Below are 13,020 nucleotides of genomic sequence, written 5' to 3' on the forward strand. Positions count from 1 at the left end.
TGAGCAAAGGCCTGCCAGGTGCCCGGCACAGACGTGTGCTGAGCAGCTCCGGTGCTGGCTTTCAAGCCGCCAGCATCCTAATTAGTGTTTTTGATAAAGGAGCTGGCGAGAGCCCCAGCCGATGGGCAGAAGAGGCGCGGCCCACGTAAGCTGGCAGAAGCCGATTCTGTAGTGATTAATTCAGACTTTCCAAGGCCTTCCTGCCTCCCAGGGACCATTCAGATGATGGTGGTTCCCCGTCTTCTGGCAAGTCTGATAGGCTGAGGGAGGGCAGAGCCCCCCGGGCAGAGGCCTGGAGGCTGAGCATAGACCCCTGGCCCTCCTGACAGCTCAGGGCAGAGGGTTTCTGGGCACAGCCGATGCCAGTGTCTGGGCAAATGAAGCCCAGGCCTAGGCTGTTGGGGGCAGCGTCCGGGGCGAATCTGACGCCCCCTCCGTCTGTGGTGGGGTTTCTGCCCGTGAGGCTGAGGTTCTGTGCACTGGACACGTAAACCCCGTGCTCCTCGCATGAGAACGGAGTTTCTGGGAGCAGGCAGGGCGTCGTCTGTTACTGCCCAACCCAAGGCAGCCCCAGACAGTGTTTGCAGGGTTCCCTGCTCTGCGGTGCCCCCCAGGCCCAAGGGTGCTGTGCCCTGGGGCTGGTCCTCCGTCCTCCTGTGCGTTGCCACAGGGGACAGCAGTTGGGCGTCCATAGCTGTGAACTCGGAAGGTCCTCTGTCCTCAGGAGACGTAGGTTCACACAGAGAGGGGGCCGGGGGACAGTTGGAGCACTTGCCCCACCTCACGGGGCACTGAGCACTCAAGGATCAAGTCTCCCCCAGTCTGGGGTCCAGGGCAGGAGGGGCACAGGGTCCTCAGAGGAGCCCCCAGCAGCAGCTCCAGGCCGAGCCCGTGGCCAGGGCTCCTATTGGGACTGAGCAGGCGGGCGGCCCGTCATGTGGCAGGGGCGAAGGTGCTGAGCATCTGCCTGGACTGTGTGGACGCCCCGAACACCAGGGACCCCCATCTCCTCCATCGCCACTGGCGTCTGCTCGGAGCCAGAGGGTCCCCTCCCGCTGCCCCTCCCCCGTCCCCTCCCGCCCTCCTGGCCCTATTGCATGAGTCCAGCATGAAGCCCCGCAGAGCATGAGGAGCTGCACTGTGGCCGACGCGAGCCTGAAACCCCGTCTGTTTCTTGCAACAGAAAGAAGAAAACCCCCCCCGGCCCACCCCCCCCCATCAGAGGCAGGTAGGGCAGCCCAGTGGCAGGAAGTGAGGACTCGGCCCCGTCGGGCTGGTGTGGGGCGCTCTTCATGTACCAGGCCCCAGTCCAGAGGAGACTCGGGAGCTCGTGCCCTCGCCTGGGTGGGTCCTGCTCAGCCACACCCTGTCTCGAGCTGCCCTTGTCCAGCTGGACTTTTATAGACTTACCGCAGGGCCTTCGTTTCCAAGTGAGTTCCCATGTAGCTGCAGGCCTCAGCGCACACCCACCGTGGTGGCCCCCACCAGCCCAGCAGCGGCCATGGCTCTGTGGCTACCAGACTGGTCAGAAGCCCCTGTCCCTGAGGGCAAAGGAGCCTCCCTCCCTTTTTATTGTCATGAGTGACCTATGGCCTCATTGGAGATCAGCTCAGCTGAATTCTGCATCCTGCAGACACATAGGCACACACGCAAATGTGCACAGTCTTGCACAGATGAACACATGCATACGTGTGCACACACAAACTTGTGCAATGCAAGAGGGCACACACAACTGAGGACACACACGTGCAGTATGCACACGCCTGGCTGTGCACACACACGTGCAGTATGCACATGCCCAGGTACACACGTGCACACGCACGTGCAGTATGCACACGCCTGGGTACACACGTGCACACACGTGCAGTATGCACACGCCTGGGTACACACGTGCAGTATGCACACACCTGGGTACACACGTGCACACACACATGCAGTATGCACATGCCTGGGTACACACGTGCACACACACGTGCACACACCCTCGCAGCTTTGTCTCCCCTCCTCTGGTTTGTGCGTTGGTTCCTGTGCTGCTCTGTGCCCTCCCTCCTTGTCCTGGTGCATGGAGCTGCAGCTCTCACGCCTTTTCTGCTTCTGTTATCCCCGCCGCAGACATTTAACTCTGTCCCCATCAGACCTGGTGGGGCCGACGGCCTCAGTGGCACATTACGTAGGAGTAAAGCTCCAGGGTGGGCATGGGTAGGGGGAGGGGCATCCTCCGGAGTGGGCTCCAGGCCCTGCAGTGGGAGACCCTCCGTGGGCTGTGGGGTCAATAGGCCTTGAGCAGGGAAGAGGGTGAGCAGGTGGGGCTGGCTGGAGGGAGCCGGGAGCCCACGGAGAGGAGCCAGGCGACTTGGTCCTGGTGGGAGCTTCCTTTACTCCTCGCTAATGTGCCAGGCCCCTCGGGGACAGAGCGGGCAGGAGCAGAACCTCGCAGTGCCAGAAGACGGGCTGAGAACGGGGTGCACCCCGTCCATCTGTCCTGGCACCCGCTGCCCCCTGGTCGGCTCTGGGCTGGGCCTGCAGCCTGGCCCAGGAGGAGAGGGCAGGGGCCCTGCTGCACCCACCCGAACTCATGCTTTGCGGTCTCTGTTCCTGGTAGAGTGGACCAGATTGTGGGGCGGGGCCCAGCGATCACGGACAAGGACCGCACCAAGGGCCCGGCCGAGGCGGAGCTGCCTGAGGACCCCAGCATGATGGGACGGCTTGGGAAGGTGGAGAAGCAGGTGCGAGAGGCTGGGCAGGAGGGGTGCGGGTCTGGAGGGCTGTGGTGCCTGCTGTCCTGGGGCCCTTACTGTCAGCCTGTGGCAGTGTGGGCTTCAAGGGCTGGGTGCCACAGAAGGCTCCTCAAGTCTAGGGGGCACATGCCCCTGTCACCACTGACAGCTGCTCTGTGCAGACCCCTCACACCCCACCATGAGCCCCCCGCCCCTGGCCTGGGGTGCCTTCCCTCCTGACAGTCCCCAAGAGTCTGCTGCTTCCACGTCCCCTGTAGAATGTGCCAGAAGTTGTACCTGCCTGGCCTTCCTCCTCTCTGTCCTCCTTGCCCGACACCCCAGCCACTGTCTTCTGGGGGTGCATTCTCAGAAACCACCGCAGAGGACCCCTGTTTTGGGGTCTGCGTCTGAGAACTGGGCCTGAGCAGTAAGGGAGGAACTGCCAGGTCCTGCCCTGTGGGGCTTTCCCTGAAGGGGGTTCCACAGTGGGCAGCAGGAGGGCCTGGCTCTGAACACATGCCCCAACCGTGGAGCTGGAGGCTGAGCCCCCAGGGGTCTGGGAAGGAGGAGGAGCTGCTCGGGGGCCTCCTCTTCCTGCTCCTCCAGCTTCCAGGGAGCAGGGGTCCCCCCTCCCTGCACCTCTCCAGCGAGCAGCCCGGGTCCCCCCACCTCCTGGGACCAGCCCAAGTCGACTGACTTTCTGGGAGTGGCCCAGGTCCCCCCATCTCCTAGGACCAGCCTGGGTCCTCCCCACTTCCTGGGACTAGCCTGGGTCCCTCCTGTTTCCTGGGACCAGCCTGGGTCCCCCCGTTTCCTGGAAGCAGCCCAGGTCCCCCCGTCTCCTGGCACGGGCCCTCGCAGCCCAGCCCAGCAGCCCCTTTTGCAGGTCTTGTCCATGGAGAAGAAGCTGGACTTCCTGGTGAACATCTACATGCAGCGGATGGGCATCCCCCCGACAGAGACTGAGGCCTACTTTGGGGCCAAAGAGCCAGAGCCGGCACCTCCGTACCATAGCCCGGAAGACAGCCGGGAGCACGTCGACAGGCACGGCTGCATCGTCAAGATTGTGCGCTCCAGCAGCTCCACGGGCCAGAAGAACTTCTCGGCGCCCCCGGCTGCGCCCCCTGTCCAGTGTCCGCCCTCCACCTCCTGGCAGCCACAGAGCCACCCGCGCCAGGGCCACGGCACCTCCCCCGTGGGGGACCCTGGCTCCCTGGTGCGCATCCCGCCGCCACCTGCCCACGAGCGGTCACTGTCCGCCTACGGCGGGGGCAACCGCGCCAGCACAGAGTTCCTGAGGCAGGAAGACGCCCCGGGCTGCAGGCCCCCCGAGGGGACTCTGCGGGACAGCGACACGTCCATCTCCATCCCGTCCGTGGACCACGAGGAGCTGGAGCGTTCCTTCAGCGGCTTCAGCATCTCCCAGTCCAAGGAGAACCTGGATGCTCTCAACAGCTGCTACGCGGCCGTGGCGCCTTGTGCCAAAGTCAGGCCCTACATCGCGGAGGGAGAGTCAGACACCGACTCCGACCTCTGTACCCCCTGCGGGCCACCGCCACGCTCGGCCACCGGCGAGGGCCCCTTTGGTGACGTGGGCTGGGCCGGGCCCAGGAAGTGAGGCAGCGCTGGGCCAGTGGACCCGTCCGCGGCCCTCCTCAGCACAGTGCCTCCGAGGTTTTGAGGCAGGAACCCTCTGGGGCCCTTTTGTTACAGTAACTGAGTGTGGCGGGAAGGGTGGGCCCTGGAGGGGCCCATGTGGGCTGAAGGACGGGGCTCCTGGCAGTGACCTTTTACAGAAGTTATTTTCCGACAGGGGCTGGAGGGCCGGGCAGGGCCCTGTGGCTCCAGGAGCAGCGTGCAGCAGTAAGGCCGCCCTGTCCACTCTGCTCAGGGCTGTGGCAGACATCGGCCTGGTGTGAGGAGGGGCGGGAGTGATGACGGGGTGTGGCTGGCATGGCGACGGGCGGGGGATGGTCTCAGGGAGCCAAGCCCAGGGGAGGCACAAGGGGCAGGCCTGTTCCATGAGGACCTGTGGGCCTTGGGGCCTGGTGGGATTTCTGGGCAGCTGCGGGTGGGTGTGGCCGGCCACTGCGTGTGGCCTCTGCCCTCACACCTGGCCTGCCCGGCGGACTTTCCCGTGCCCCACCTCAGGGGTGCCCAATTACAGAGCTATTGATTGGCATCTTCTCCCGTACCTCCTGGGATCTGAGGGATCTTTTGGTGGGAACCAGCCCTGAGGTGGAGACCCTCACTGGCAGCTGAGGAGCAGGTGGGGCCTGGAACCAAATTGGAGCCCAGAGTGGACGTCCAACCCTCTGGTCTTGGCCTCTGGGGGGGAAGGCCTGGCTCACGGTGGGACCAGGGATCCAGCTCTGAAGCGTCTTCAGAAAGGGGGTCCTTGGGGGCTCCAGCTGCCTCGCCCTGGCCTTTCCGTGGGTGCGTGAGAGCCAGCAGCACCCCAGCCTCGGAGACCTAGGGGGCAGGACCCCAAGTCTTCCCCTCTCTCCTGACTGCCCTGGTTGGGTGCTGGCACTGGGACACCTGCCTGGTGAGCAGGCCTCACAGTTCTTAGCCAGGGATCCGCCTCACCTTTGTCCACCAATGCCCTGACAGACTTGGGGCAGGGCTGGGCCGTGATGCGGTGGGCCAGGAAAGCCTTCACGCCAGCACAGGGCCACCCTCCCCGCCTTTCCGGAAGAAGCCGCCCCCACCTCAGCCCAGCTGAGCGCCCTCCCTGCTCTCCTGCGCCCCTGGAGCTGACGGCCCCTTCTCCACTGACCGATTCCTTAACTGGGCCTCTTGGAGTCTCAGGCCTCAGGGATGCACCATCCCACACCTGTCCTGTTGCGGGCACCGTGGCCCTTGGGGCGGGCGGTTGTGATGGGGGAGCGAGTCCCTAGCTCCAGACTTAAGCACCAGAGCCTGGGAGCATCTGGCATTGGGGTGATGGCATCGAAGGCGGGCCTGGGCTCCTGGAGAGTGGCCTCCCTGGGAAGGAGCAGGGCTGGGGTCATGGGCACAAATACTCCCAGAGAGCAAGGGCAGGGGAGCCCTGGGCCCGTTTCTCCTTCACCTTCGGGGAGCCCTGGGCCTGCTTCTCCTCCACCTTCGGGAGCCCTGGACCCGTTTCTCCTTCACCTTCGGGGAGCCCTGGGCCTGCTTCTCCTCCACCTTCGGGAGCCCTGGACCCGTTTCTCCTTCACCTTCGGGGAGCCCTGGGCCCGTTTCTCCTTCACCTTCGGGAGCCCTGGGCCCGTTTCTCGTCCACCTTGGTTTTAAGTTCACTTGGCTTGGCTGGGAGGTCCTGAGGCCCTGAGGTCAGCAGGGGAACACGTCCTGAGGGAGAGGACTTTGAAAGCAGCATGTGAGGGTCGTACGCCCCTGGCTGGTGGGGGTCCTGGCGCTCAGGGTGTTTGGGGAGCCATGTCTGGCGTCCGTTGTGGGGAGCTGCTACCCTGGCCTCTGTGCCTACCCCCAGCCCAGCCAGGGCACTCCCAGGCCACATCGTCATTGGGGTGCCTCCGCTGGGCCGTCTCCTTACCCCTCCCTGTGCCGGAGCCTGTCCCAAAAAGGTGCCCATTGGGAGGCCTCAGAAGCCACTGTCCAGGCTCCCACTGCCTGTCTGCTTTGTTCCCAAAGGCAGCGTGTGTGTGGCCTCGGGCCCTGCGGTGGCAAGAAGCATCCCTTCTGGTGTGTTTCCTGGGCAGCGTCTCACGGGCGGTGCCCTTGCTGTCTCCCTTGGGCTGGCTCGAGCCCGGGGACCACATCCCTTCGCCTTCCCATCATGGGACAGGGAATCCCTAGCGGGGCCCACAGGCAGGGGTGTGAGTGCATCCCGCCCAGCGCAGCACCAGCCCCAGCCACCGCTCCCCACGTCCCCAGTTCCGGCTCAGCCACCCGGACTCCAGATCCCGGAGAAGAGAGACCTGGCAGTGGAGGGAGGCTGTGCTGTGTGTCCCCTGCCAGGTGTGGCCCCGCCTGCTCTTTCCTCCCCCCAGGGCCTCTGAGGCATGAGCACCTGGGCACAGGTTGGGGTTCTGCAGGATGGGGAAGACAGGCCAATCCCTTCCCTACCAGAAGCTGGCCGCCCAGCAGGAGGGACTGAGGCCAGACTCATGTCCAGCAAGGAGCCTGTGGTGTGTAACCTGGGAAGTCTCTGGTCCCTGGGAAGAGGGAAGGTACACGTCCTGGGATGGTTGGGGGGCCCTGTTTTGGGAGACAAGGGGGTAGAGGGTCTCTCTTGGGCCCCCCCAGACTCCAGCCTAAGCAGTGCAGCCACCCCCTGCCCCGGGACCTCACCTCAGAGAAGTGCAGCGGGAAGGAGGCTGGAGGTGGTGCGGCGCCGCCTCGGGTGTCTGCGTGAATGAGCGTGGCCAAGGACTGGTGCCGCCTCATGGCAAAGAGCTCCCACGATGTTTGTTAGAGCGCATATCCCTACATGCCCACTGGCACACACACGTGCTCACACACGCCCGCATACAGGCATACGTGCATGCTTGCACACATGCACACACATGTGCACACATGTGCACAGACCACACGTGTATAGACCATGTACTGTACACATATGTGCACACACATTCCTGCATACAGGTATACACATGCACTCTTACATGCACACACATGTATAGGTCACACACAGTACACACATATGCACAAGTACACAGACCACACACAGCACTGACACATGCACACACAAGTGCACAGACCACACAGCACACACATACAGACCACGTGCACACACAAGTGCACAGACCACATGGCACACATGCACACACACACACGCATGCGTGCACACTCCTCCCACCTCCAGCATTGGAGCCCTTCTGTCTCTGGTCTTTCTCTTTGACCCTGCTGGGTTTAAGCTGCCTAGGGAGGGGTTACAGGGAGTAATTGTGGCTTTAGGGGTCGTGGTGATGCCGGAATGTCAAGCCCTGTGGTGGGGTATCCGACTGTCTGGGTTCCTGGTCCACAGTGGCAGAGTGCTAGGCAGAGCCCAGTCAGGGTCTTGTGCTGCCCCCGCCCACAGCCTGGCAGCCATCCAGAGGAGGGGCTCTGTCAGATGCCAAGGTGTCCCAGCGTCTGTATGTGTGTTCATCTGGGTCCTGTGTTTGGTCTGCCCTAGAGGTGCTGGGCCCTCCTGGGATGGGTGGCCCAGCCTCGAATCCCAGGCCCTGGCCCAGGCAGGCGCTGCTGCCCATTGTGGTTTCCTGGCCCAGCTTCTCCTTATTCCTCTGCGTAAAATTGCAGTCCGTGAATCTTCCATCTGTGACCGCGGCTGGGACACGCTGGGGGAGGGCCCCTCCCACGCCTCCCACGTCTCCCACGCCTCCCGCGCCTCCCACGCCTCCCACGTCTCCCACGCCTCCCACGTCTCCCACGCCTCCCGCGCCTCCTACGCCTCCTGCGCCTCCCACGCCTCCCACACACAGATGTCTGAGCAGGGCAGGTGCCCGACATCCCCCACTGGAGGACACACTGCCCCTCAGCGATGCCCCTAACTTTTGGGGAACCTTGTCTCAAGCCCCCACTTGGAGGCTGGAATCGCCCCAGGCACTGTGAGGGCTTCTCCAGGGGCACCTTCTGAGCTGTGGGTCTGATCACCCCAAGTCCCGCCCGGAGGAGAGGCACAGCCGGGGCGTGCGTTTTAACATTTACCCCCTTCAGGGCTGGAGGTCTGTTTTTCTAGATTCCAGACCCTGCTGCCGGAGAGACCTGCTGCTAGAGAGAAGGGGAGGAAGACCCCAGCTGGGCTCGGTCCCCCACAGTCAGGGACCCCCGTAAAGGACACCCCCTTCTTTCTAGAAAGAACTGGGCCCTGAGCTATTTCTAGTCGCTTCCTAGAAGCCGAAGGAGCCGTGAGAGCTTCGCAGAAACACCCTTGTTGTCCCCACCACCCCGAGCTGTGAGTGCCGTACGAGCGGAGGCCGGGGCACTGGCGAGATCACAGGTGGACACTGCACAGCCCCAGTGACACAAACCCTTATAGCAAACGTGGTGTGAGAGGGATGGCTCACCAGGCTTGGACCTGCCGTGGAGGGTGCCCGGCAGGGGGCTGAGCTCTGAGGGGTGGGCGCTCAGTGCACGGGTGCCCCCAGTATCCTCCGACCCTGTCCAGTACCTCCCCCAACCCCCACACCCATGCAAAACTCCCAGGCCACATGTATGTATGTTCAGGGCATGAGGGTGGGGTGGAGAGGCCTGGTCAGGGCCTTTGGGGGCTGCAGGATGGAATGACCACCCGGGGAGCCTGTGTGGCTGTGCTGGGCCAGCCGTCCTGTGTTCCCACCCAGTGGGGCAGGCTCCACCTCGGCCCCAGCAAAGCGCTAAGGAGCAGGACAGACAGCCAGGGCAGCTTCCTGAAGGATGTGGGATGGTGGACTCCGGGGTGGAGGGAATACCCAGGTTCCTGTCCCTCCGGGAGACCTGGAGAAGCTGCACACCCAGAAGCTTTCCGTGAGCCCGGGAGCATGAGCGAATGGGGGTCCCAGTTTGCTGAACTTTGCTGTCTTGTAAGGGTGGGGGCTGATGGCAGATCCAGGAGGAGGTGATGTCACTGAGGAGGTTGTGGGAAACGGTGGAGGAGACGGGAAAGGGCCGCTTGGGAGGGAGGGGCCTCTTCAAAGTTTTAAAAGGCATTTGTGGGGTGGGGTTGAGTGTGCTCTGGGCTTGGACACTTGCTGTGGTGCCCCTGGCTGGCCGAGGAGACTGGCTCTGGCCAGTGGCCCCGTCCTGAGAGGTCCTCAGCATCTGACTCTTGGCCAGGCACCAGCAAGGAGGGGCCGGTCCCCAGGGCTGCCAGGCAGGCGCATGCACATCGCCATACGCCACACACCAACTCTGCCTGGGTTTTACAAAGTCGTTGCCTTAATGCATGTGGACAGGAACTCCCTGAGGTCACCCCGTGCCCCCTGGCTCTGCCAGGTACGGACGCCCTGGACCCTGCCTCCAGGTGGGGTGGGTGAGGGGCCCAAGGGGTGGGCTCCAGAGACAAGTGCAGGGCAGGAGGGGTCTCACGGAGGAGTCTCGCACTGGGGCGCCCAGAGCAGGCGGTCCCGCTGGACGCCATCCCTCTGCCTGGGATCCACTCAGCCCTCGCGCGCCCGCCACGCCCGCGCCCCACGCCATTGCAGTCTGCCATCCTCTGGCCGTGCCGGTGGCTGCAGCTTCCCCATTTGCGCCGTTGCCTCTGGCTGTCTGCACTTTTGTTCATGCTCCAAAGAATATTTCATAATGCCTTCAGTACCGACGTACACTTCTGACCATTTTGTATGTGTCCTTGTGCCATAGTGACCAGGCCTTTTTTTGGTGGATGTGTTACCCCGCACACTTCAATCTCAACTTTGTGCACCGTCCGTTTTCTAGGGATAGACGCCCAGGGAATGAACTCTAGTTTTCTAACAGATTAGCCGAGATATTAACTTACACGGACAGGTTGATGCCAGAGCCACAAGAATGCGCCAGTGCGGGTTTGTGGGGGACGTCGGGTGTGGGGTCCTGCGGCCAGGAGGGCGGTGGAAGGTTCTGGGGATCCCTGCTGCCACGGGGACGAGTTCGGACGCCAGGTGGACCTGTGCACTCAGTAAAACGCAGTGATTCAACCTGGACAGTGTGTGGCCTCCTCACTCCCACTGTCTCTGGGTGGCCGGTCTGAGGGCCGGGGACTTCTGGCCGATGCTGGGGCTGGGTCGGGTGCGGTGCCGTGGACCGGGTGTGCGGACGGGTGGTCCCTCTCCTCAGGGCACGAAAGAGCTGGGGTGTTGTGGAACAGTGGGGCTGGGGGTCACAGTGGGTGAGGAGCAGGGGCAGCCGGGTCCTAGGGCTCTGGCCAGAGGAGGGGCCACTGTGGTCCCTGGGCTCTCTCTGGGGGTGCCGAGCTCTCCCTCCCGTCTGAGGCCTGCAGCCACCCAGACAGATGCTGGGGCCTGGGCCTGCTCCTGGAGCACCTGCGGTCCATCAGCTCGCCTGGGCAGGATCGCCGGCCACCACGTGTCCACTTGGGTACCTCCTGTTGTTGGCCTGGCCCCCCGTCTGCTTGTCTGTCTCCCTGCCCCCACTCCCTGCCCACATCTTCCTCTGCCCATCTCTGGCCTCTGGACAAGCTCTTCTGCCCCCCACGCTCGCTGAGGCCCTCAGCTGGGGAGCTCTGTGGCGAGGCCGACATCCCACCTGGTGACGAGCGCCTTGTAGGGTGATTTATGCCCCCACACAGGGCGCAGGTGTCCACCCGCCCACGCTGCCGCCTTCCTGCTGTGACACTGAGTTCCTTGGGGGCTGCTGGGTGCTTCTCCACACCTGCGGGTTCTCTCACAAAGGGGGCACATTTGCAGGAGCCCCCGAGTGCTCCAGTCTGAAGAGGACACGGGGACAGGGGCACATGTGAGGGTGTGGGAGGGGCTAGAGGGGGCCATGGTCAACATGGTGATGGGAAACAGGGTGGGGGGACCACCTGAACAAGGGGTCTCCAGGGGAGCTCAGGAGTCCCCTGTCTAGGGCCAGCCAGAGAGTGAGTGCGGAGCCCCACCATGAGCTGGGCCTGCAGGGGCCTCACTAGGGATGGACCTCACGGCCCCTCCAGGGACGGATCCCACAGCCCCCTCCAGGGACGGACCCCACGGCCCCCTGCAGGGACGGACCCCACGGCCCCCTGCAGGGACGGACCCCACGGCCCCCTCCAGGGACGGACCCCACGGCCCCCTCCAGCTGGTGACCAAGCCTACGATGCCTACCTGGTTGCAAGGCTCACCCAGAGGAGGACCCCATGGGCACCCACTCCTCCCCATGGGCACCCACTCCACCTGGCAGCAGAGGCCCTGAAAGGCCCACCTGACCTGCACCCTGGGCGGGAACTGCTCGGCTAAACCCACAGCTAAGTTGAGATGACCTGGCTCTTCCCCACAGGGAGGCCACAGCCACAGCTCTGGACGCATGGCAGAGGCGTGTGCGTTAGTCCCCATCCCTCTGTGTGTGCCCATCCGTCGGCAAGGCGGGCAAAGCTAGACAGGCACACAGATCCCAGGCTCCCCAGGCCTGGCTCCTGGCTCCTGGGTGGGAGCTCCTGCAGGGCTGGAGCAGGAGGGGCTGCTCTGTGGCTTCAGTCCCTGCAGCCTGGACTCCACCCTGGCCCGGCGGCCTTGGGCTGTCCAGTCCCCCGGCCTGCTCCTCGCCTGCCCTGTGCTGGGCCACAGCAGCCACCTGGACGCCAGCGCCCCCTACTGTGCAGGGTCAGCCAGCACCTGGAGTCCCAAGGACAGGCGGAATCAGAATTGTGACCTAAATTCTCCGAATTTGCTCTGCCCCCGATTATGGCAGGCCCGAAAACAGGCCCAGAGGCATTGCAGCAAGTGACGGCACGAATTCTCCCATTCACTCATTCACTCATTCATTCATTCATTCACCAAACAGGCACGTGCCCCAAGACCTCCCACAGACTGAGTCCAGCAGGAGCCTGAAGCCCAGACCCAGCGCAGGAATCACAGAACTCAACAGGCCACTGCCTGCTGCTCCGGAGAGGGACGGGGGAACGGAAACGCCTGCCCAAGACTCAGGGGCGCCCGTGCTGGGGGGGAGGTGAAATGGCACAGCCACGGCAGAGAACACACAGGCAGCAGCGCTGGGCTCCTGCGTCTGCACGTGCTCACCGTGCTTGTTCCTGCCTTTCTTTCTATAGCCGTCCTGTGCCCAGGTGTGTTTGTTAATTAGGACTCAGCCCTGCACCCAGAGCACCCTCCCTCCAGCACTCATCCTGCCCCCACCCTGTCCGGCAGCGGGCCCCCAGCTCCAGCCATGGTCTCCTCCTAGGCGTCGGAACCTCCTGGAAGCCAGTGTGCCCTCCCAGTCCGAGTTAACATGCCCTGGGAAGCCCACTCAGACCCAGAGCCAAAACCGGGTCACCAGGGACGGTGGGTGTTTATGGCGAGCTCCGGGTCCTCCCACAGCTCCAGTTCTGAGGGGCCCACACCCGCCGCCCTCTGCTCCTCCGTCAGGAGTGGGCCCCGAAGCTAGCCAGGATGGTCAGGAGAGGTTTTCCAGAGTGCCCCAGGAATTCAGAGACGGAGGGTAGGACAGTTCTACCCGCAGGAGGTATTAGAGTAGCCAGATTCAGGGACAGATGGTGGGACAGTTCTACCCACAGGAGGTATTAGAGTAGCTGGATTCAGAGACGGATGGTGGGATGATTCTACCTGTAGGAGGTATTAGAGTAGCCGGATTCAGAGGGACAGATGGTAGGACGGTTCTACCTGTAGGAGGTATTAGAGTAGCCGGATTCAGAGATGGATGGTGGGAAGGTTCTACCCGTAGG

General features: G+C 63.6%; 2 protein-coding genes across 5 annotated transcripts in view; one reads left to right on the forward strand and one right to left on the reverse strand.

Annotated features, from left to right (window-relative positions):
* KCNQ2 (potassium voltage-gated channel subfamily Q member 2) overlaps positions 1-7,377 on the forward strand; it is a 68,336-nt gene extending 60,959 nt beyond the window's left edge. For all 4 annotated transcript variants that reach the window (XM_050746458.1, XM_050746457.1, XM_050746460.1 and 1 more), the window contains 2 exons: positions 2,603-2,726; positions 3,604-7,377. In XM_050746458.1, coding sequence (XP_050602415.1) covers positions 2,603-2,726; positions 3,604-4,335 — 856 coding nt within the window. In that variant the 3' untranslated portion in view covers positions 4,336-7,377. The remainder of the gene's footprint in view (positions 1-2,602; positions 2,727-3,603) is intronic.
* PPDPF (pancreatic progenitor cell differentiation and proliferation factor) overlaps positions 1-13,020 on the reverse strand; it is a 169,762-nt gene that overhangs the window by 118,676 nt on the left and 38,066 nt on the right. The gene's annotated exons all lie outside the window — the stretch shown is intronic.

This window comes from Macaca thibetana, chromosome 10 (assembly GCF_024542745.1).
Source record: "Macaca thibetana thibetana isolate TM-01 chromosome 10, ASM2454274v1, whole genome shotgun sequence".
In the NCBI taxonomy this organism is placed as follows: domain Eukaryota; kingdom Metazoa; phylum Chordata; class Mammalia; order Primates; family Cercopithecidae; genus Macaca; species Macaca thibetana.